The sequence below is a fragment of the Falco peregrinus genome, chromosome 6 (assembly GCF_023634155.1).
Source record: "Falco peregrinus isolate bFalPer1 chromosome 6, bFalPer1.pri, whole genome shotgun sequence".
Classification (NCBI taxonomy): Eukaryota; Metazoa; Chordata; class Aves; order Falconiformes; family Falconidae; genus Falco; species Falco peregrinus.
In genome coordinates, this window is record NC_073726.1 from 90,596,114 (window position 1) to 90,618,582 (window position 22,469).

General features: G+C 43.6%; 1 protein-coding gene across 1 annotated transcript; it reads right to left on the reverse strand.

The window, feature by feature from the left end:
- Positions 1-10,754: 10,754 nt before the first annotated feature.
- Positions 10,755-22,456, reverse strand: RABL3 (RAB, member of RAS oncogene family like 3). Its single transcript, XM_005231090.4, has 8 exons — positions 22,299-22,456; positions 22,018-22,109; positions 20,740-20,869; positions 17,726-17,840; positions 16,002-16,152; positions 15,248-15,319; positions 14,111-14,149; positions 10,755-11,483 (listed from the first exon to the last, which is right to left on the reverse strand). The coding sequence occupies exons 1-8, from the start codon at positions 22,342-22,344 to the stop codon at positions 11,418-11,420; spliced, it is 711 nt and encodes a 236-aa protein (XP_005231147.1). The 5' UTR covers positions 22,345-22,456; the 3' UTR covers positions 10,755-11,417.
- Positions 22,457-22,469: the final 13 nt, after the last annotated feature.

The following is a 22,469-nucleotide window of genomic DNA, read 5'->3' on the forward strand; positions in this document are numbered from 1 at the left end:
AAGCTTCTTTCAAAAGTTAAACCTCTAGAAATTTTTAGATACCGTCCTCTAAACGTGTACCAAAAGTTGTTAGTTATGCTGTGTTATGGTGGGGGTGGAAAGGATCACATCACCGTCCTGGTGAGGGTAGCAGTATTTGTGAAACACCATGTGGCAACATTACGCAGCGTTTTGGGGCCAAAAGTAGGGGAGGGTTTTGTATTCCTGTGATTAGAAGTAGTGAGAGGAACTTATAAATTCTGAAATATTAGTATTTTACAAGACAGCTGTTGCTGAAGAAGGAGCAGCAGCAAGCATTTAGCTACAGAATACTAATGAAGGTAGTTCTGCATTTCCAGAAGTTGCAAGGAAAAAAAAAATCAATTTTTTTATTTGATTTTGTTTTCCTTTGAATTTTCATCTGTCCTCAAAAGAAAAAAAAATAATTTGCAAGCAATATTTTTTTTTCCCTTTCTGTGACCTGCTCTACTATTAAGTCCTGCCAGGAGGAACGCTCTAGGAGGCACACACTGGAATTCAAACACAAATGGAATCCAGTGAAGTTAACGTCTCCCCGCTCCTAGAGGATCCTGGAGCATCCTGGAGCATCCTGGAGCCTTCCCTCCTGAAAGCAGTTACTGAGCGAGAGCTCGGGCTGCAGGAGGGACAGTTCATGGGTTTGCCTCTAAAAACCAGCACCTCCTCACACCACCGGAGCAGCGTCAGGGCCACCGGGAGCTGCCACCTTTCAAGGTCTGGCAAGACAGGTGAGTGGCTACGAGGGAGGAGGTGGGGTGTATGACCAGGATGTGGTTACGGGTGGGGGACACAGAGCTAGTGTTCCTCAGCTGTCCCTTCTGGTCTTAGGATCACAGGATCAGAAAATATTTGAGGTTGGAAAGGACTTTAGAAGGTCCCTAGTCCAACTCCCAGCTCAAAGCAGGGTCGGCTCTGAGGTCTGGCTGGGCCGCGCAGGACCTTATCCAGCCTTGTCTTGAAGACTTCCAGGGATGGAGACCGCACAGCCTCGCTGGGCAGTTTGTTCCACTGCTCGATTGCCCTCACCACCGAAAAGCTTGAACTTCCCTTGTGTCAGCTGATGCCAGCTGTATCGCCTCCTCCCACCACGCGCCACTGTGAAGAGCCAGGCTCCGTCTTCCTGGTAACCTCTCAGCAGGTATTGGGAGCTGCTGGCTGGTTCCCCGGAGCCATCTCTGCCCTGGTTCCTCCCCGTGTGGGCTGCAGCCCCCAGCCAGCCTGGCTGGCCCCTGTGGTTGGTGTGGGGAGCTGGTTTGGTAGCCCCAAAGCCGGGCACGGGATCTTCCCCTGCACCACTTGCTCCCTGGAGCAGGAGCACCACAGCCCGGCGGCACCTTGCCTGCTGCTGCTGTTTCTTCCTTTGCTTGTCCACATGTCCAAGATGTTCTGAGCCACTTCTGTCATCGCTGCTGCATGTGGTTTTGTCCTGAGAAAACAGCAAGACAGCAAGCCCAGGCAGAGCGCTGGAGACATGGTGTGCGGGGGAATTACTGGGGACTGGACGCAGAGGGCTGCAGTTGAAGGCTTGTCTAGAAAGCATCAAGGCTTATTTATGGGCAGCACGGGCTGCAGCTGATGCCTCACAACCCACAAGCACGTGTGTTGTGAAGAGATGGCCTAAGAAAGCATCTTATCCTTTCCTGAACTCCACAGGGACTTGCTTGAGAGCCACCCTGACCCACTGCCTCCAGCTCCCCCAGCACAGGGCCAGTCCGGGGGCTGAGCTGGGCTCCCCTGGTTTCATGACGCCGATGGTTTTATCACATGGTCACCAGGAACAGACTCGGCTAACCTGGCTGTACAGCATCAGGTAGTATTTTCTCTAAAACAGATCAAAATTCAGCCCCGGTACAATGTGGGTGGGGTGAGGATGGGTACAAGCGGGAACTTCCATCATTTTCTTACAGCGGTACCCAAAAGTCTTGAACCGTAACCTGGACCCCCTTGCGTTAGGCTCCAGAAGAACAGACTGAGTGATCTCCAAGCTGTGAGTCATCTTCAGGTCTCCGTTACCGCTTGCCATCTTCTCACTCGCCCAGGAAGGCTCTCTCCGTATCCTGGCCTCTTCCAGCTTTGCCATAAAAACCCGCATCAGCTGCAAGGAATTCTCCAGCTCCAGGCAGAGCCCGTGAAGGTGTTCTCACCCCGAGCAGTGATTCATCACTGCCAAAGAAATAAAGTACCTGGCACCTGCCACCTACCCTTGAGAATCCTTTCCTACCAGACAATATTTAACAGTAAAGAGTTCATCTCACTTATTTTCTGACAGTGAAGAATTACACATTTGGCTACAGGTTTGCAAGCCGAAGTTGCAAAGTTTCAGGGGTTTCCAAAATCTCCTTCTGCTGAGCCACGCAGCAGGAGCGATAATATTACATTTTAGCGGATATTCCCCTTTGAGAACCTGCATTTCACCTTGTTCACAGTTCTTCACAGGCTCTCTTCTCTTGTTTTCTTCTTGTGGGACAGGTAAAAATAAAGGTTTTGCTTTTTAATTATGGGGAGACCTGCTTCTTGCTTGCTCTTGTTTCCTGAGAAAGGACCAGGTATTATCACTTTACTCACTTGATGGCTGTGTAAATGTTTTAGAGCTTACGAGGGTGCTGACCCTTGCTTTTCCATTCTGTGCAGGGACAAACATCATTTAATGAGATACTGTTGGAAGTGACACTTGATTTATTGACCTCCAGATTCTGTGGAATACAGAAAAGATTTCTTAACGCTCCTGTGGTGTTTCTGACCTAGCCCATCCCATTTCAGAGAGAAATCATAAATCCATGTCGACTACTCCCAATCATCTTAATGTCCTTCACGCATCTGGAAGCAGTTTCCAGGATTAGTTGCCTTGGAGTGATGGAGCACCCCTCCTCGGGGATGGAGGGCGAGGCCGACTGGCCTGTAGTTTGGTGGACTTTCCTTTTTGCCCTTAAATGTGAATAGTAAGTGGTCAAACACTGGAACAGGTTGCCCAGAGAGGCTGTGTGTTCTCCAGCTGTGGAGGTACTCAAAACACAACTGGACGTCATCCTGGGCAACCTGCTCCAGCTGACCCTGCTTGAGCAGGGGGTTGGAGTAGATCTCCAGAGCTTCCCAGCCTCAGTGATTCAGCTTAAACAACCCCTTTAGTTAGTTGCAGCAGCTCTTAACTATAGATCTTAGGAAACATTAAGTATAGATGTACTTCATTAATAATTTAGCAACTGTCTTCATTATCATGTAAATACGATTCAGAAAAACAGTGAATTGTTACCACATAAACATCATTCATAAACACAATGAATTAAGCATGGAAGAACAAGCATAGAAAGCGTTTGGTGTCTTCTCAATGATCTTTCTGGGTTTATGACATCTGGCCAGCACATAGCTTTACGTGGCCTTTACTCCAAGGAGATCCCAGCTGAAATGCGTAATGACCTAAAAGAGATATGTACAAAAGCATAGGATATCAATGCAACTGTTTGCTGCCACATGATGTATATGCAACTGTATAAGCTGCGCACCAGCAGCTTTTTAGATATGAACTCTTCTCACAGGCATCATGATGGAGATGTGCAAGGAGCTCATCTCAGCGTCAGGGTGAGATGGAGATGCACAAGGAGCTCTTCTCAGAGTCAGGGTGAGATGGAGATGCACAAGGAGCTCATCTCAGAGTCAGGGTAAGAGACCGTGCCAAGGGACTTGCTAGAAAAGTCAACAGCTGGTGTTCAACATCTATCTCAGTGGTGAATGGAAGATGAGGAGCAGAATGGAAAAAGCCTTTCCAACAGAAGATGAGGCAGCAATATTTGACCCGATAGACAAAGGGAACTCAACTGAAATTCATAGTGTGGGCATTGAAAGGCTTCTTGTTTCCTGCTGGATCACTTGCAGGTTCAGGTAGCAGGGCACTGCGTGGGTGAGTGACCCAGGTCTCTGCGAGAAACGTGAGAGACATGGGACAGCAATCCCTTTGCGTCCCGATGCTCCCCACCAGCATTTTCTTTTGCAATGTGTATTTCATGCCACGTGGCAAAGGCAAAGCTATATATTCTTCCTATTCTTCCCTGTCCCTTTACCTTAATACTTGTCTATCAGGGTATACACTTTCGAGCGGGGCCGATACCTTCACAAACCCCTCCATGCTTAGCGCAGCACTTTCTAGCATGGATATTGCAGTCTCCCAGTGCTGCTATGATGAGTATAACTACTGGATCATGGCTCACCACCACTTCTTGTAGCAGGTGGTTGGCCAGTCCCAACAGTAAAGCTCCTCCGTCCCACGCACAACATATTTAAGAGGTAACAGAGAGGGATAGATCCTTTCTGATGTGGCCACGGACCTGCTGTTGCAATGGCCTGTTGCTTTTCACAGTGACGTATCTTGTTTCTCAAAGTACCAACCTCTTCTCCAGCCTCTCTTCATCCAGCTTAAATGTATTTATCGGTGTACATATTTATTAATATATCCATTCACTCCTGTCTCTGTAATCTCAGCTTCCCCAACTTGCATTTCTTCTGGGTGTTAACCCTTCGCATGCTGCCAAATGGGACAGGAGCTCTCTAGAGCAGCTGCCTCTGTTTACCTGCTGGTGTACCGTGTACATGCTACCAGAGGATTTAATCTCTTTTTTGAACTTTTCATCATAATATGAGAAAATAAAGCAATAATATACTTTTTTATCACTGCCAACAGCTTTGTGGCAAAAAAGGCTCTTTTTAATAACATGTACTTTTTTGTAGTGTGACTCTTATGAAATATGTCCTTGTCATTTTTCTGGGATCATTCAGCAGCAGATGCCAGACAAGTTAATTATTACCATTTATTTGTGCAGGAAAGATCATAGAAACTGTCTGCAGTGGAGAACACACACTCCTTGTCACCAAAAAGCAGATGCTGCATGAACAGAGGCTGGAGATGCCAGCTGCTCACCTTGCTGTGATGCTTCTGTCTTCAGGCTAGAAGAAGCACTCCTAGGAATCAGTAGAAAATTTAGTCACCTTGCCCTGTTCTGTCCTTCCCACTCTGTTGCAACGGCTAAAGCGGGTGCTAATTTTGGACAGTCACTGAATTTTGTGGTCTGAACTTTTATTCATCAAGGGTAGGACATTCATCAGGCCCATGTAAGCCACGGCAGAACAAGCCTGGGGAAGAGAAGATGGCATCAGACAGCAAGATACAAACTGTGGACTTAGTCCTAGCTTTCCAAGCTACTGGGCCTCCTTGTCCTTTGATAAATCTTTAACCCAAAGGCAGCAGTACATTTCCACTTTGTAAACGTTAACTTTCGGGTCAAAGGGAACGTGGCTGTTCATGAGTCAATCGTATGCTATTTCACTTCATGGTCCTCCTAGTTTGAAGAAATGACTGAACTTTCACAGTTGGATTGCCCGCATAGCCCAGACTTTTATTCGGTTGATCTAGTCAAGAAAAAGCGTGTTTTCATTTATGAGCTTGTCTTGTATTCGATGTCTTTGTGAGAGAAGCCCGTGGTGGTATGCCAAGAAGGAACATCCCTGTGCAATTCCAGTAGGTATGGAACCAGAGTTTCTGCGCAGTGATAAGCCCAAGGGGCACAACAAGCTGTATCTCAGCGATGTAATGCCAAAGCAGGAAGAAGAAAACACATCTCTGTACTTAATAGTATTTGCAGCAGGGCTGGCTAAGCAGCTGAACTGCCAAAGCCAGATTTCACAGTCTCTTTGCGGCCACAGATAGCTGATCACCTAAACCAAATTCCTTACAAACACACTGGGGGACTTTTCCTCAAAGCTGTGCTAAAGCTCGTCTTTCAGAAAGCTACTAATTCTACCCTGAAAAACCCCAGACAATGACAAATCTGCTTTTTTTGCAATAACTGTTTCGGGCATCATCACTCTCACTATTAGGTAACTACATCTAATTTCAAGATCCTTTTAGACTTGGGTCCCGAGAAACCATGGTTTATTGCAGCTTTGCCTGCACAGCTGGAAACCCTTACGCTGCTCGTACACCCATGGATAGCGAAAGAAGAATCCGAACTTCTTCATTAGGTTCTCATGTTCCATAAAGAAACATGTGTTCCCCATTTACTGATCAGATGTGAGAATAACCCCACAGCAGCCCAAGTGGGTGACACTGAGGACAATATTTCTGGCCTCCTGTCAGGCCCTCGCTAGGCAGGGCAGCTCTGCCATTGATTGCACATCTGAAATAAAAAGAGGATTGGGACCGATTTTATTCTCCATCCCCTCTTCTACCTGACACCTATGTGATGCTTTTTCCAAACCCAGTGTCGGCCTGAGGACCTAGTGCCAGTCCTGCAGTAAGGCACAGCTTCAGCAGAGCTTTCCTCCAAGCACTTTCTGGCACGTCGCCAGCCAGTGACAGGTTCATCGATAACGATAACGGCTTTTTGTCAAAGAGAACTAGTGCACTAAGCCACAGACTTGCTCAGCCCTGTAAAGGAATCAAAGCAAATGGTGTCCTTGTAAGGAAAGGGAGACAGGAACATGACTTCTAATGGGAAGAGCTGACTAACAGAAGAAATAAAAGGACTAAGCTCCCTTTGCTGAAAAGCAGAGGCAGGTTTTCGACCAGTCAAAGTCTGTCGCCTCCTTATCAGCTGAGGAATGAGAATTCAAGCCCCAACTTCACTACACCTCACCAAAAAATCCGTTGGCTGCAGGCTACAATGCAGCAGTTTGTACCTCATCTGTGATAAATGGAGCATATTGCAGCTGCTTCTGCAAATACTGTTATCAATAATGCAAATTTGTATGAAGGTTGTACTGAAACCCCGTTACTGGATAGGTTTCACATGCTTAAAGCCAGCGTCACCTTTGCTAAAGATTGCTGCAAGGAGCAGGCGATCCTGTTGCTAGGAAAACAAAAACGTATACTCAAGAATTTAAGGTTATTGTACACATGGGTCTCCTACTTTTCTGCATGGAAATCAAGAGGGGCAGATTTGGGTTTTTTTCCACATTTAGGACATATTCAAGCTTCTGACTATTCCCCTCAGTCATCAAACGGGTCATAAATCAACAAGAAAGCTCTGCCGAGTCCCTTGGGAAGAGGAGAGGCTCATTGTTTATTAGCTATACATTTCACCCGTGCACACATGTGTAGCCCAACACATCTCAAAGGTAGCCGCGTGAGCCCTCACTGGCCCTTGTGGTACGCAGCACCCCGGCTTACAGTTCTGCCTGAGAAGTCAACGGAGAGATTGAGTAGCTGCAGTTTAAAGGAACTGCATAAAAGTGCTTGGATGTGAGATCTGTGTGCCTGTGACAGGCACCAGAGAGACAGACGGAAGGAGAGATGTAGGGAAACAGAGAGGCAGCGACAGGCAGAGAGAGGAACAGGGAGAACTCGAGGGGTACAGCCAGAGAGACAAAGCATGGTGGAGAGAAACAGAGAGAAACAGAGGAAGAAAGGGGGAACAATGAGAGGGGTCTTTGTGACCCCCGGAGACAGAGCGATCAGACAGGTAGGGCACGGAAAGTGGGGAGAGAAAGAGGAATAGAAACTGGGAGAAAGGGCGCTGGAGGAACAGAGAATGGGGTGTGGGTGGACAGAGGCAACACAGACAGAAGGGCCATAAAGGGCATGGGGGGACGGGGGACACAGGGAAAGGAAAGGTGAAACACAAGAGGAACGAAGTGTGACACAGAGTCGTCTGGCGTCACAGCCCCAAGCACCTTCTCCAAGGTGCAAACAGCAACACCACTGACTCCAGCTGCTGACATACTCCTGGGTCCGACAAGAAGCTGGCACCTCCTTTGAAATGAAATGTAATGTCATCAACATACACGACTTCATTACACATCACCTTGTCCTAAAAGGAAAAACTATACCTAATGGCGGTTACCTGCTGAGATCTAAACAAATAAGATACTTAATCTGGACTGGAGACCTATCTGTATTAAAATAGCAAAGATGTTGGATTCATGACACAACATTAACACAGGTGTAAAACAACCACTACACTTAAACCCGTGATCAAAAAAACAAAAAGGGTTTGGCTGGACAATGAATATTTGGGAGAAAGATCAACACAGCTTTTTTTTTTTTTTTTTTTTTTAAGTGACAATTTAAAGACTGATCTTTAGACACTTTAAGACAGAAGTAAAGCAGAAGCACGGAAGGGGTAGGGTAGCGAGTAAGCGTAAAGTCAGTAACAAAAAGAACTGGGGTGGTCATTCTGCAGCGCCCACTGGATTCTGACATTTGATATATGGCCACAGCAGGTGTGAGACATTCTTGCTCTATAAACAGAAACAATATGGGTACCACCAAGGTACAGTGCTAAACTGGTGGCACTTGCGTACCGAGCCACTACCTCCCATTAAAATAAAGAGAAAGATGCACCTAATCCCACACTACACCTAGTCAGTAGGCTAACGGTGCCTGCAACAACTTCTACAAATTTCCATGGTTTGTCTAATATATAATTATCAGCCCATTCTGGCTCTGCATTACATTCAGGAAAACAGAAGCTATCACTCCAAACAAAAATCATATGGAGCTACTTCAAGAGAGCTGCAGTGTGTGTCTGTCACCTAAATGTAAAACCCATGAAACAGGGATAGTGTAATTATCCAAATCCCAAGCATGGGAAACCCACAAAACTTCAGGATTGTATTTAAAAATAACTGGAATATGCTACTATCCTTAACTTGGCCCTGATGAAATAAGAGAAGAAAAGTAGGTAAAAATACATGGAAAAAACCACGTGTTTTACACAGTAATTTATTCTAATCTGTGACCACGAAGGCTAAAACACTGCAATCATGGCGAGATGGGTCTGCAATCATTTTTCAGGGCTATTGATGGAGACAGCATAGAAATTTAGCCTTTACCCTTTACAATGATAACCAAATGACAGGTGTCTAAAGGATTTCAGTGAATTAAAACTAACTGCTGAAGTTAAGATTGGCAGGACAGAGTTAAGGGTGGTGATATCAGAATAAATATTGTGATGACACAAACATCTTGGAACAACCCTGATCCTCATTTTCTTCAAGTTAAACATCCAGACTTTACTCTTTAAAAACCTGTGTGCTGAAAAAACCACAATTTGATAAACAGATACATAAAAGCCATGCTGCCAGCGGAGCCTCCTTCATTTTGCAAATTGGACAGTGAGACTGACCATGAAGTCGCTTGTCAACCACACAGGTCTGTTCAAGAGTGGATGGAGGTGTCCAGGGAGGAGTTTTACGGCTCCCAGCCGGATGAGTGAGCCCAGGCAGACTTAGCTGAGCCTCAAACAGGAGCTGCAGCCTCAACCACACTTCTCTTTCAATCTGCTACCACCACTTGCCCACAAGCTCTACATTTCCTCAGTACTATTCTCTATCTTCTCCCCTCCTACCACAATAGCTCTACTTTGCTCCCAAATCCTGATTGTCAACCTTCAGTACCACTGATGCCCAGGACTCGTGCATTCCCTCCTATTCCTGGAGCATGAACCGGGTTTCTCATACAAAGGCTTTGCTGTTTGTTTGTGGAGCCTGAGGTGAAACACACGAACACAGGTGTGCTGCAATCAGGGCTCAGGCCACCCTACAGCATGCTGAGCAACGTTCCTTTTTTTTTTTTTTTTTTTTTTGATTATTTGAAGAGGGCTACTTTGGAAAGTTGCTTCCTCCAAATCAAAGATCTGTGCAACCGTTCTTAAGGCAGCATCTTAAACTAAATGGCCTTCCTTATTCTGGAACACTTCCAATTCTCCTAAAGAAGCCATCAGGTGAAGAAGAAATAGCCCTAGCTTGTGTGTTCTGCTCTGCAGTTCCTTAGTAACCCGAGGGAGCCCAGGTCTGGTTACCCTAAGGCGGCACCTGACCTGGAGAAAGTAATTCCAGCTTTCACTGTCACAGGAGCAGAGAGAGACACTGGTGCTGTCACTGTCATGCTGCTATGAATGTTTTGGTACCTTATCTTCCCTGGTTGTAAACTGAATGTTAAGTAATAACCTATTTCACACAGGCATCTAAAAACTTACTGCACTCACCTTTGCAAATGCTCCAAGACCTTTCTGGAAATGGCCTAAGGAAAATAATACCTTTGACTGGTGCACCTCTCACTGTCATTTTTGTGCCTGATTAGTGGCAAGAGGCAGTTTTGCATTTATTTCTAAGCAGCTGCTAAAGGAGAGCTGCAGGCAGGCGTAACCTGGAGACTGCGAAACACTGCTTGCTGTCAGTTTCACACCAGCGTTTTACTTTCTTCTACCCCCATTTATTATTAATCTGTATTTATATCTAACTGCAGCTCTTAGTTAGCCTTTGCCAGAGGCTTAACCATTAGAGGTGACTGTGAGGAAGGAGGGGAAAGAAGAAGCTGCCATAAATCAGGCTTTTACCACTCCATACAACTCCGGGGAGGTGAGAAACTATGCAAAGCTTTGGCTATTTAGGAAGACAACAGCTTGCACAGTGGATCAGGTCAAGTCTCCTTTTATCCTTAGTACTAAATATGAAAAGGAAACATCCCTATCACAGAACTTTCCTTCTAATCATGCTCAGTTCCTACTTTCTACAGTGCTTTAAAACCCTTTTAAATTTCTGCCTATTCTAATTCAGAGGATGTTCTCACATTTCATGTTTTCTGAACCCACTAAGCCCTCAGGCTCAGTAAGACCATGTCATATTTGTTCTGAATAAGCACTGTATAAAAATGCACTTTTTCTACCAGCTTTCAATGCACTGCCTTTTAATTCAGTATTAAGAACAAGACCACACTCAATTACGAAAAAATAAACAGGAGTACCTGATTCACTTTGTCCTCTCCAGAGTAAACAATTTTAATTTAAGCAGTAGAATACCACTTGTTTTCTACTCACAATTTTCTTTTTAAGGCTTCAAATCCTTTTTCATCTCTTGTTTATTTCTTTTATCCCTTTTGAATCAGGCTGAGCAGTGTGTTTCAGGTGAGACACCACCATTCATTTAATGAAGACATTTATTATTTTCCAGACCACTCCTCACCCATCCTTACATTTCACTCACTTGGTTTGTTCACTTTACTGTAAATGAGAATCCCACTCAGTGTCATCTTTCCTTTAGAGGTAAGATAAATGTAATTCATTACAAAGACTGTCCGTAAGTTTTCCAAAATGGAGACACAGATGTCACATATACTTGCTGTGTATGATAAAGGTTCCCACAGCAGCGTGAGAGGAATTCAACTTCTTGTACACTTTCCCCAGATGCCCCCATGTATCCAGATGGCCTGCAACCCCAAGAAGCACCAGGCTTCAGATTAGATTTTTGGAAATTCTTCCCCAAGTCTTTTCCAGCAGAAGTAACTTCAGCAGTCTACCGAGCCGTAGTATCATTTTACTCTGCTTGTCATAAGCATTATTATCTTTAAGCAACCAGTTGGAATGGAAATGTTGTTAGGAACTTGGAGAAGTCATCTTCCACTTATTCAGCGTTCAGTCATAATGAAGGCTCTTCAGTGTCCCTCCTCCAAACCTTTTCCTTTCAGAGAAGCCAGGAATCTAGAGACAGAAAAGGTAAGTTGTAATGTCAGAATCAGCAGGAGCTCCCTTTAGCCCACATTTGAGAGCCTGTTACCAAACCAGCTGCAACAATGCCTTCCTCTTCCACACCGTCGCCAGAATCAGGACTAAAATGCTTCAAACTTACTGCTAGAGGAGCAGCACCATTAATTAAACAAGCTGCAAAACTTGAGTATGGCTCATTTGTTCTATGGAGCTCCTTAAGGCTTTTTGGCAAGGGTTACAATGAAAGCCTTAATTTCTTGGGCAAATCCTAAACCAGTTAATTGCAGATTTCAAAGTCCATATTTCCCCCCAGATTCAAATGCATACCAGAATTTCTCCTCCATTCATTTTTAAAACTACAAAATAGTATTAATAAGTCCTATTAAAGAGCTTTTAGGACTTTATGCCTTCTAACCTGAGACAACAGCAATTCACTGGTAGTTGAAAGCACAGTTTTATCAACTGCTGAAAACTAAGAAAACCATCAGAATAGAAATGGCTGCAACAATGCAAAGGATTAGCACTCCTGCTTTTGTAGCCAATCTGTAGATACTGCTCACACCGTGACAAGGAGTGCTTACAAAGAAAATCTACCTGAAACCATTGGAAGCTTCTCTGGCTTAACAGTATTTCAAACAGATTTGCAATCCAGTGCACCCTTGAATCCCTTAAAAGAAAGGGATGCACTGCTTTCTAATACTGTGTACCATGTTTGTCCTATTGGCATCATGAAACTCTCCGATTTCAGTCCAGAGTAACTTTTAGGTACCTAACTACACACAAGCAAAAACAGCAGACCCAGTGAGCACATGCTCCCAAAACAATTTCACACTCTCATAGGAAATACACGGTGGAAGGTGTCAAATGAGCACTACAAATCATGCCAGGAGAACATGGGCATGTAAGGATGGGATGGGAGGAAAATGTAATTTACAATACAGAGCAGACTGCTTCATTGGTAAACTGAAAAAGCTATTACCCAAAATAAAAGTCCACTAAACCACCCACTATTTAGATTTAGTTAGGGTTTTCAGGCCCAAAACTCAAACAGATATGCAAGGTATTCATTCAGGAATTGTTTTATTCATCTCTGAGAAGCAATCATTTCTAAGGGAAAAATCAGGCAGATTTTGCACAAAGGTTCATCTCATGAAAACTGCTTTGGGAATTCAAAACGGAAAAATGCAATCATTAGACCAAAAAAGTAGCAGGACACCATAGATAAAATGTTATCTGTTTCTGTATTTTTTTATATCAAAGTCACTAATTAAAAGTAATAATTATTTATCAGAGATCTTATCGAAATCATGGCTACAAACAATTTGAAACTTATCATTCTTTTCATCCTGAAGAAGTCTATAACAGAAATACCTCAAAACACGAATGATCGAAGTGACCTATTGTAGAAAACCCACAAACACGTTCATAAGATTTACATTCGGTAGATCATTTCAACTAACAACTTTAAGAGGTTATATTGAAATCTCCAGTTCCAATGTGGATTTTGTCTCTTTAAAAATGACTGTCCACTACTTAAGATTTGTTTTAAGCTTCTCAGCTATCGTCAGTGAGGCAAATGAAAATAGTCATCAGCAGGCTGCAATCTTTGGCACGTGGCCATAAGCAACATAAAGTTAATCCCTGGCTAGCCACTAAAAACGATCAAATCAGAAAAATAAAAATCTTACATCACTCAAAGACAACCAGCACACAAGCAGATTTCTGCATTAGGCTGTTATCCCCATGAAAGGGAGACTCCCTTTCACTAGAATGTGGGGAGAAGGGGAGAGGGGAGGAAAAAAGGCAGCATGCAGAACTGAAAGAGGAAAAAGCAATTTTTGTTTTTAAAAGGCATAGAAAAATGCTCAAAGAAAGTAAGCATTTTGTAATTTGTGACTATTCCCCCCCCCCCCCCCCCCCCCCCCATCCCTAAGGGGCTTTCAGCACAGCTACATCTAACGATACATTTGATTGTATTTCAGAGGTGCTGTTCATGGTAATTTGCAAGCACCTCACAGGTACGGTAAATGGAAACTCACTGCTCCCCGCATGGCAGACTGTGCACGGCGGGGTGGGGGGCACAAAGAGCTGAAGTGGCCTGCCCAAACCAGAAGAGTCATTTCACTGCTTCTTCACCACCTGTACTGAAAACAGTTAACTCAGCCATTAGGAATGGTATCTTACTGCTGTTCTCCTTGTGGCTCCACTGGTTCTATGAAAATTACCTGTACAAAACATAAAATGCTAGTTCCAGCTGTGGAAAAAAAAGCCTTTCCATTGACCTTCAGGACAGCATCTCTGGCCTAAATCTGCAACCAAGCAGCCTGAAGCTGACAGATCTGACAGAGATCATATCTGCCCATTTTATCTCACTCTTGCAACTTCTGCTATGTTAGCATACTTAATTATTTCACTGCCAATCACATTACAAATACTTTAGCTGAGAAAAGTCAGCCATTTTTCTGTCTATCCAAAACAGCTGTGCTCCCACAGATTTCAAAACCCAATTACCAGCATAGATTACCATTTAAGTCACATGAAACCCATGTTCTAGAGGACTCTGTCAGCAGTTCACATTACAAAGGGAGAAAGAAAACAAAAAGGGAGGAAAAATTACAAACCTGATTGCCATCTCTTAAGAAGTATCTCTTCTCTATGACCTGGGAAAAACAGAGAATGATCTTAGCTGGCACAACATAAGCATAACCTCAGATTCCAATCAAAACTTCACATGTGAGCACCGAAACTCATGGCTAACTGGGACAAGGTCTGAAGTCACGTTCCCTGCTCCAGGCCTATTGCTTTAAGTGCAATGCTCTAGTACACATAGAAGGAGTTGCCACCTCCAGCCATTCTTAGTAAAGCTGTGTTATTCTGAACTTAGACACACATCATTTAGTTAGCCCTCTTTAGTAATGGAGGTGATGGTTTGGGTGTCTCCTTACTCATCAGTTATTCCCATCTCTTTCTGCAGATGCAGTGGTTCTGAGAACTAGAAAAAATCTCATTCTGCAGGTGCATAACACCTCCAGTGGTTCTGAGTAGCCCCTGGGCACAGGTGATGCTTGAGAAGAGGTAGCCTGACTCACGCTCTGAGAGTGATGCACAACACTGTCTGTGCTGAGGGGTACCTATGGAGGCAGTACTGTCAATCTAAAAAATAAAAAGTGATTTGTATCATTTGTACAATCTAAACTCTCCTCCAAAGAAAATCCAGGTCAAGCTTCCTCTAAAGCATGACGTGTTACAGGAGGTGATCTGCTCTGCTATGGTATCTTTATCCAGGGGGTGCTTAAACCAGAGCATTCCTTCTATCATTTTCACAGTAGGACTTGATGGTTTTGCACAAGATGTCTTTTGCAGGGAGGGAGAGTACATACCAAATCTCTTAAGTCCTAAAGTTTTCTTTAACCACGATCAACAGAGCTAACCACAGCCTTGTAACATCCCGCATTACTACCTCAGCACACTGCAAACCTTCTGGCCTGCCAGAAGGCTCCAAAAATATATGCAGTGTCTCTGGACATTTCTGAGCTCTTTTTCATTGCTCTATGCAGATCAAGAATCAACTCTTCAAGCAGATCAGCTATTTTCTGGAGTTTCCAGAAGCAGACCAGTCTTTGGCACCTCCATGCCTGGCTTCAACCAACTCAAAAAGCAGAACGTGAAAGAGGCAGCTAAATGTTGTTCCATGTTCAAATCACAGACAGCATTCAATACACAGAACAATAAAACATAATTTCCTTGACTTGACTTACTTTATCAAAAAACCTGCTTAGTTTGACAGCGTTGGATGAACCTGCAGCCAGGTAACGAGGATTGGTACAATCCTAGAAGACACAAACAACAACAACAAACCAAGCACAAGGAAATCAATGCAAGGAAGCTGTAAACATGGAAATCAACCTACCCTTTCCCCTGACACACGGACCTGCAATCAGCTAGGGAAAATACAGTCTATCTGCTGCTTTCTGCCTCACAGTCCTTCAAGAGAAAAGGCCAACTTTTGTTCTGTGAATTCACCAGAAAATTCTAAGTAACCCCCTGTGCGCTCCACGTCTTCCTTCTGCTACCAGCTATACAGTCAACTAATAATTTGTACAGGCTACACATGAGATTACACACACACATGCATACACACACACATACAAACACTTACGCAGCACAGGTATATTTTTATACATATATATACACATTAAATATATATAAATAAAAATAAAGTGATCCTGATGTTTCATTCAAGGATAGTGTCAGAACTAAGAACAGGGAAAACTGAATTCCCAACCATCAATTCCAAGCTGCAGTGACCTTATCTAACACCCCATACACCTCTCTGTAGTGAAACAAGGACGGTCATTTCATCAAGCAAGGGGGACAGCCAACCAAAATGTGATGACTCCAGCATTATTGAGAAAATCTCCAAAAGCCCAGTTTTTGTCACATCTTTACTTACTAAAATTTGGACTCACTCCCATATAAAATAAAAACAACAGCGGTGACAAGGATACTAACCAGATTTATCTCTTCAGCATTGAAGTCCTCAGCCAAGAAAGCTGTTCTGGTCAAAACTTCATTCCGCTTAGTTTCTGGGATCTGATCCAGCTTAGTTCCTATTACCAGCAGTGGAATTTGGTTATCAGCAAACTGTTCACGGTCATAGTCACTGGTGAGGGAAACAAATACAGTCTTGAATACAGCCATGGTCATGTAAGTGGGCACAGGGATGCCAACAGCTCCCCCTCTTTTTCAAATAATGGTAATTTATTTATGGGTCATTATTTATCTAAGAAAGGATGTGCTGCATCTATCAATTAAGGCAGGGCTTCTGCATCTAAGTCACTACACAGGAATTAAAAGGAAAGAGAAAAGAAACCACGATTTGGATTTCTTCTCAGCATAAATGAACTGCAGAAAAAATGCTAACACAAGCAGGAAAGAAACAGGAATGCCAGTATTGTACCAAGCATATGCAGCCACCAGAGACATATCAGGCAGCTGGCATTGCTGAACATCTAAGTTTCTACATACATAGACTGTTAAAGGAGGGACAACGAAATAAGTTGCAACACTGAAACACTACCCCTTTCCACGTTAAAGAGGGCTGCAGTAACAGTTGTGTGGTGTCAAGTTATTAATTCTTCTACATTCAAATAAAGGCAGCCACCATAAGCTGAATTCCAACAAGCTTTGATTCAGATATGAATAATCATCAAAGATAGCCTTTATAAAATAAACAATAAAATTAAATGTCATCACAAATCCAAGCTCCAATCATTCTCCTCAGCTAGGATAATCACTTGTCTTTCATTTTTACCTAAAAGAAGCTTTCTAGAAAGTAATTTTACAACGAACAGCAACAACTCAACCAAGCAATTGTTGGTGGCTGAGCATCTGTCCCTGACAGAAGCTAAGCTTTTGAAGATTAAAACAATTATGAAGACCCTGCACCTGGAAAAACTGGAGAAATTTGCAGTTATATAATGCAAATCCTCTTTCTCTTCTCCCAAGTTTCTGTAAAGACCTGCATACCAGCATAGGTAGGGAAACAACTGATATTCTTCCCACAAAAAGCTACCCTTTATGATTGCTTCCCTGCTCATGTGTGAGGTTTTATCAATGATCTTAAAACCTCCTTGACTACATGTATAACAGGAGCATGGAGGTATAGGAGGAAATACTTGACACCATGTTGGAAAGACAATTCTGAACATGCTGTTTAAGCAGAGTTTTCTGTGCTTTTTTTTAGCCACACTCCTGAAATAATTCCTCCATCAGCCATCCCACCCCCCAAAAAAAAAATAAAATTAAGTGAACTTCCTCAGCCTTGGTGCATGGAGGGAAAGCCTTTTGGAACAGAGACATGCCATCCCATGACACTTCTTGTGCAAGGGCTTTGCACATCCCAATACAGACACACAAGTCTTCAGGTATCAGGGACTGGACCCACTCTCACAGAGGCCTCACACAAATGAAGGATGCAGTAAACATCTTTTCCCTTAAAGCAAGGTCTCTGCCATACAGTTTGGGAATCTACTGGCAGAATGGCCTGATTTGCAGTGTAAAACAAGAACAGCAGTGATTTCCTTTGATATCCTGCGCTTTTTTTCTTTCTTTCTTAAAAGTCTAGCCACATCTAATTTCATGTGGATTTCAAGTAGCCTAAGGGATGAACAAAGACTTCCATAACAGCTTGGATTTACTGTATCTTAACCCTGCATGTGTGTTTTTTCTCTCACCCATTTGTCACGAGAACTCCTGTTGGAGCAACATCTCTGTTGAGTGCTTCCAAAGACCAGCGATACAAATTCTGGGATGATTTCTTGTTAGTTAAGTCATGCACTAAAATTATCCCTAAAGTGAAAGAGAAGACAGCAAGATGCTATTTAATGATACACATTTTTTCCCCTTATCTTACCAAAACGACATCTGCAAGTTCCCAGATATCTGAGAACGAAGAAAGGGATGTATAACCGGTTCAGTTACAGTGAATGAGTAAAGCTGAAAATATCAGGATGTAACAGGTTTTTTAAAGCTGCTTATCAGGAATAGGATAAGAGCTAAGAGAAAAATCTCATGAAAGGAGGAAACGAACAGCCACCTCAGGGTTTAATCTGCAAGTGGCTTGCAGGCATTCCCTGATGCTGCTCTGTCTAGGCCTCAGATACTGAAACTCTCTATTCCTGCAGCAGAGAATGCAGCCTTCCTCTGTTTTACCTAATTGGTAAACTTAACGCTCTTTTTGTCACACCACCTAAGAGTCTAAAAGCTGTTTCTTTGTTTCAGAGAGTTTAGAGACCGCTGTAGCTTTCCTCCATTTTCAACAACTAACGCTACATACTTGGGGAGGTATCCAAAGGGAAAACAGACTGATACAAATTTTCACAGTTCAAGTGTCTGGTAGAAACGTGAATCAGCAAGATTTCATGTATTTAAGATTAAGCTTCTAGCATTTTTCATTACCATGATCCTTGAAAATGTAAATTCCGAGATAGAAAAATAGCCAGCCAAACTTCCTAGCTGTACTATTAACAGATGCCCACTTCTGATAACCACAGTTCCTAATTCAATTACCAGCTCCTAGCTAATTTCTTCTATTTATTCACACCTCCTGCAGCCTGTGGGACATTCCCACCTCCTCCAGACCTCAAAACATCACTAATTCAAGGACAAAATGTAATGATACCGCTTATCTTCATCAGCATTCATTCTCAACACGCTGCACAGCCTATAGGTGGAGGAAATTATTAATTTATATTCTCTCATCTTAACTCCCAGAGGTGCCACCCACTGTATACGCTATGAAAAAACCACATTTCCACAAACATTTTCCACTACCTCACAGGACTGTGCACAGTCTCTCCTATGAGAGTTGCCAGCATATCACAACCATAGCCCTATTTCAAAGCATTTATCGCAGTAACAGCATAAAAAGGTAACTCAACTGCGAGTCCACCCCCGGAGTAGGGAGAAAAAGCCTGCTGCAACATAACTTGGCCTATAGCAACACGTTCAGAGGCACTGCTGCATAATCTGCGAGAAACACTCTCCACCTCCAGACACTCATCCTCAGTTATGTCTTTGATTGGTCAGTTTGCTTATCTGCTTCACCAAAAACCTACACAGTTAGTTGCACCAGCAGAAAAAGACTCTGTCGACATCAAAAAAGAGCAGGCAGCACCCGTGACTACTCAAGGAAATGTTCCTCCCACATTAAGGTCTGCGAGCCACGGCCCTGCTGCCTAGTCACTGTCCCAGACTCTCACAGTCCACACACCAGATGCCAAACCAAAAGCAAACCGTACCCAACCTTGTCAACAACCAGGTGTTCCTGACAGCCTGCACAGATGCTGCCACCACCAAACACTAACTGCTTTTTGATCTCAGCTTTTCAGACCATGGCAAGCCCAGAAAGCACAAGCAGTCAGACAGAAAGAATTCTTCTTCTCTTCTTAATTCTTCATTCATCTTCTCTTCTTAAATCAGGTCAAACAGAGGCAATTTGCAAGACAAGCTCTAATGAAGGAATTAATCTAATGAAAGAAACCAGAGCCAAGGCTAACTACCAAAGTCAACAGTCTTCATATGTGAGCTGCCTAATAATACCTTTTGGGCAGTGGAGATAAATAACTCTAATAACATCATCAATTATAATTCAGACACATAAGTTCAAGATCTCATCTCCTAATGGGCTGTCCTAGGATATTTCCAAGTCTGACCCACACTCACTGGCATACTGTGGATGTAGTGTCAAAAAGAGATCAATGTTTTTCATACACCAAAGAGGCTTGCTTTGAGGACACAACACAACTCAAACCTTATTTACATTAACAATATAAGCAAGAGGTACCTACACAGTTTTCCTCCTGGGAAAGGAGAAAGAAATCACTACTTAAATAATCACAGAGCAAAAATGTTTATTGTATGGCTTAACATATTATTGAAAGGCCCTCAAATGACTTGGAACAAGAAAAGAGAATCCAACAGAACATTTGAGACAGACTTTCTGAAGCAGTTGTTAATCTGCTATACATCAGTTTTTAGTGAACTATCCTCGGGTGCCAAAAAGTAACAATGGAAATTCTGCACTGTTTAGTTTGTAATCTCTTATTTGCTCTTATTAGTGGTACAGATGAACTGCTAGGCCTTTAAGTCAGTACCTCAACAGAAGGCATAATACTACTTTCTATATACAGCAAGTTGCAAGATTCAATTCTTAAAAATAATTTGGCAAATTAAATGAGCAGAGGCAAGATGGTTATCAACACATTGCAATTTTATGGGAGCTTTAAATTTGCCAGGGTAAAACATAACTATCAAACTTCATATAAATTCAAATAAATATTTTCCTGCTGTAGGTTTTGGAACTGAATAGATAAGAAAATATAACTCATATTTCTGCATGTATATCAGGCCTGGAAAGGTGAAGGCAACATTTATGTCTACCAGTGTAGCTGGAAGGGACAACACTGCAACTTCAAAGACTCCCTGTTGTGCCAGCTGCACAAGACTGAAATGAAAGGCTGATCAAGCTAATCTGCACAGGTTTGCCTAAAAGAGCTTTCCAGTTCAAAACTGAAATCATAAAATACTGCCTATGAATGCTATCAGGTTTTTTTCCTGTGTAAATGTACCGGAATCAGAAAAGCAAACAATATAGCCCTCAGCCAGACCTAAAGGGATCTGGCCCCAGAACCAAGAGACAGCTCATAACTGAAACTGATAAAACCAGATTTACAGCAATCAAACTTACCATTCAGCAAGTTATAAAATACTGCTCGTGTGCTTTTCACACTAGTGGCACTACCCACTGAACCTCCAACATCCCACAGCTCAATGTAGTAGGTCTTCTCTTCTGGAGTCCCTTCTTTGTAGTCATGTATCTGATGAAAAATTCGCATCATATGTAAACACATCACTAGCTCACAGGAGTTAATCTACACAACACTTAAGACATTCAACTGAAAGGATTATTATACTTGGACAGAAATCTGTAAATTCTCATGCTGACACCATTTCAAATCTCTCAAGTAGAAGAGATGGAATGAGTCAAGCAGTGGCCACTGGATACCACAGCTCTTACATGTGAGATGGAGCTTGGTGAGTCAGCCGAGAGTAAGTATCCTTTCCACCTCAGTATTAACAAACCTAATGCCTCATGACACGTTTAGAAGAAGCATGTTGCTAAAGCAAGATGAAAAAATAAGGTTGTGACTTCTTACAGTTCTTAAAACCCACACGGTAGTACTACAAGAATATTAACCCAGGTGACCACATCAGATTTTGACTACACCTTTTTCCTCTCCAAATTCTCATAGACATCTTGACTGAATTAATCGATCAACAAGTTTTGCCCCTGGATCTGCTAGAGTTTTGCTCCACAGTCAAACAGAAAACCACGTTTCTTTCCCCAAATTTTGGAAGTATATTCCTAACCTATGACAATGCATTTCAAGGAGAATATAGCAAAGAGTGATAAAGGAAAAAAGCGTTTATAACTATCCCATGAGGACTGTAGCTTGGGCCAAAAAAACCTGCTAGATGAAATTCCTCATTCTGCTGACAGTAGGTCCTGCAACGAGCAGGCAGGAGGAGCAGCAACCCTACAGCCACGGCCAGCACCCTCAAACTAAACAAGCAAATTGTTTTTCCCCGCCACGTTTGGCTGACAATTTAGCTGTGCATGAGGTGTTTCTCAGGGCAGCGTGGTTTCAGTGGCGTGCCTTCTGACTGAACCTGGCTGCTTCGGGCCCTGGAACACAGCGCTGGCCACCGCAGCGAGGAGATGTGCTACGAATGACAAACACGTCTGATTCCCACAGCCTTGGAAGGTCAAAATTTGCTCAGGCAAGCACTTGGCTCTTAATAACATTTGTCTCGAAAGATGAAGCCCTCAGCAAACCAAAACACTGAAAAAAAACTTTATCTGGGACAGTAAGTAATGGAATGAAAAAAAAAAAAATGAAGTCAAGGCCCTTGCCTTCCCTTACACTTCAGGCTAGGGTACCCTGCCGTCGGGCACATCACCTACTCGAACGTCCACCGAGCAGCCCACGGTCCAGGACGGGTTTCCCAGCACCTGGTTCTGGCACAGGAGATGCACAAGCGAAGACTTGCCGACACCTGCAAGCGCACAGACAGAAGGAGCCCTGGGCCCCCGCCAGGCAGGCCGCAAGGCCGGCAGCCGGCGGGCGGCAGCTAACGGCGGGGCCAGGGCCTGGCGGCAGACAGGCCCCGCGGCTCCCGCCTAGGCGGAGGGGCCGGGTGAGTGGGTCCCCGCGCGGCTCCGCGGCGCAGCGGGCATACACTCACCAGAGTCGCCCAACACCAGCACCTTGACCCTGTCCAAAGCCGCCATCTTACTCTACCTAGCAACAACACCAGAGACACACACAACCACCCCCCGTCCCGGAGCCGCCAATCGCAGCGCTCGTTCCTTCCGCCGCACTCAGCCTATTGGTTGCCTGTCCGAGTAGCCGGCGC

Coding starts and splice junctions, on each gene's coding strand:
- RABL3 (XM_005231090.4), bottom strand. CDS start 22,344: ATGGCGGCTTTGGACAGGGTCAAGGTGCTGGTGTTGGGCGACTCTG. Junction 22,110..22,298: donor GCTGGTGTTGGGCGACTCTG/GTGAGTGTATGC, acceptor GTGCGCTTGCAG/GTGTCGGCAAGTCTTCGCTT. Junction 17,841..20,739: donor ATTTTATAACTTGCTGAATG/GTAAGTTTGATT, acceptor CTTTCACTTTAG/GGATAATTTTAGTGCATGAC.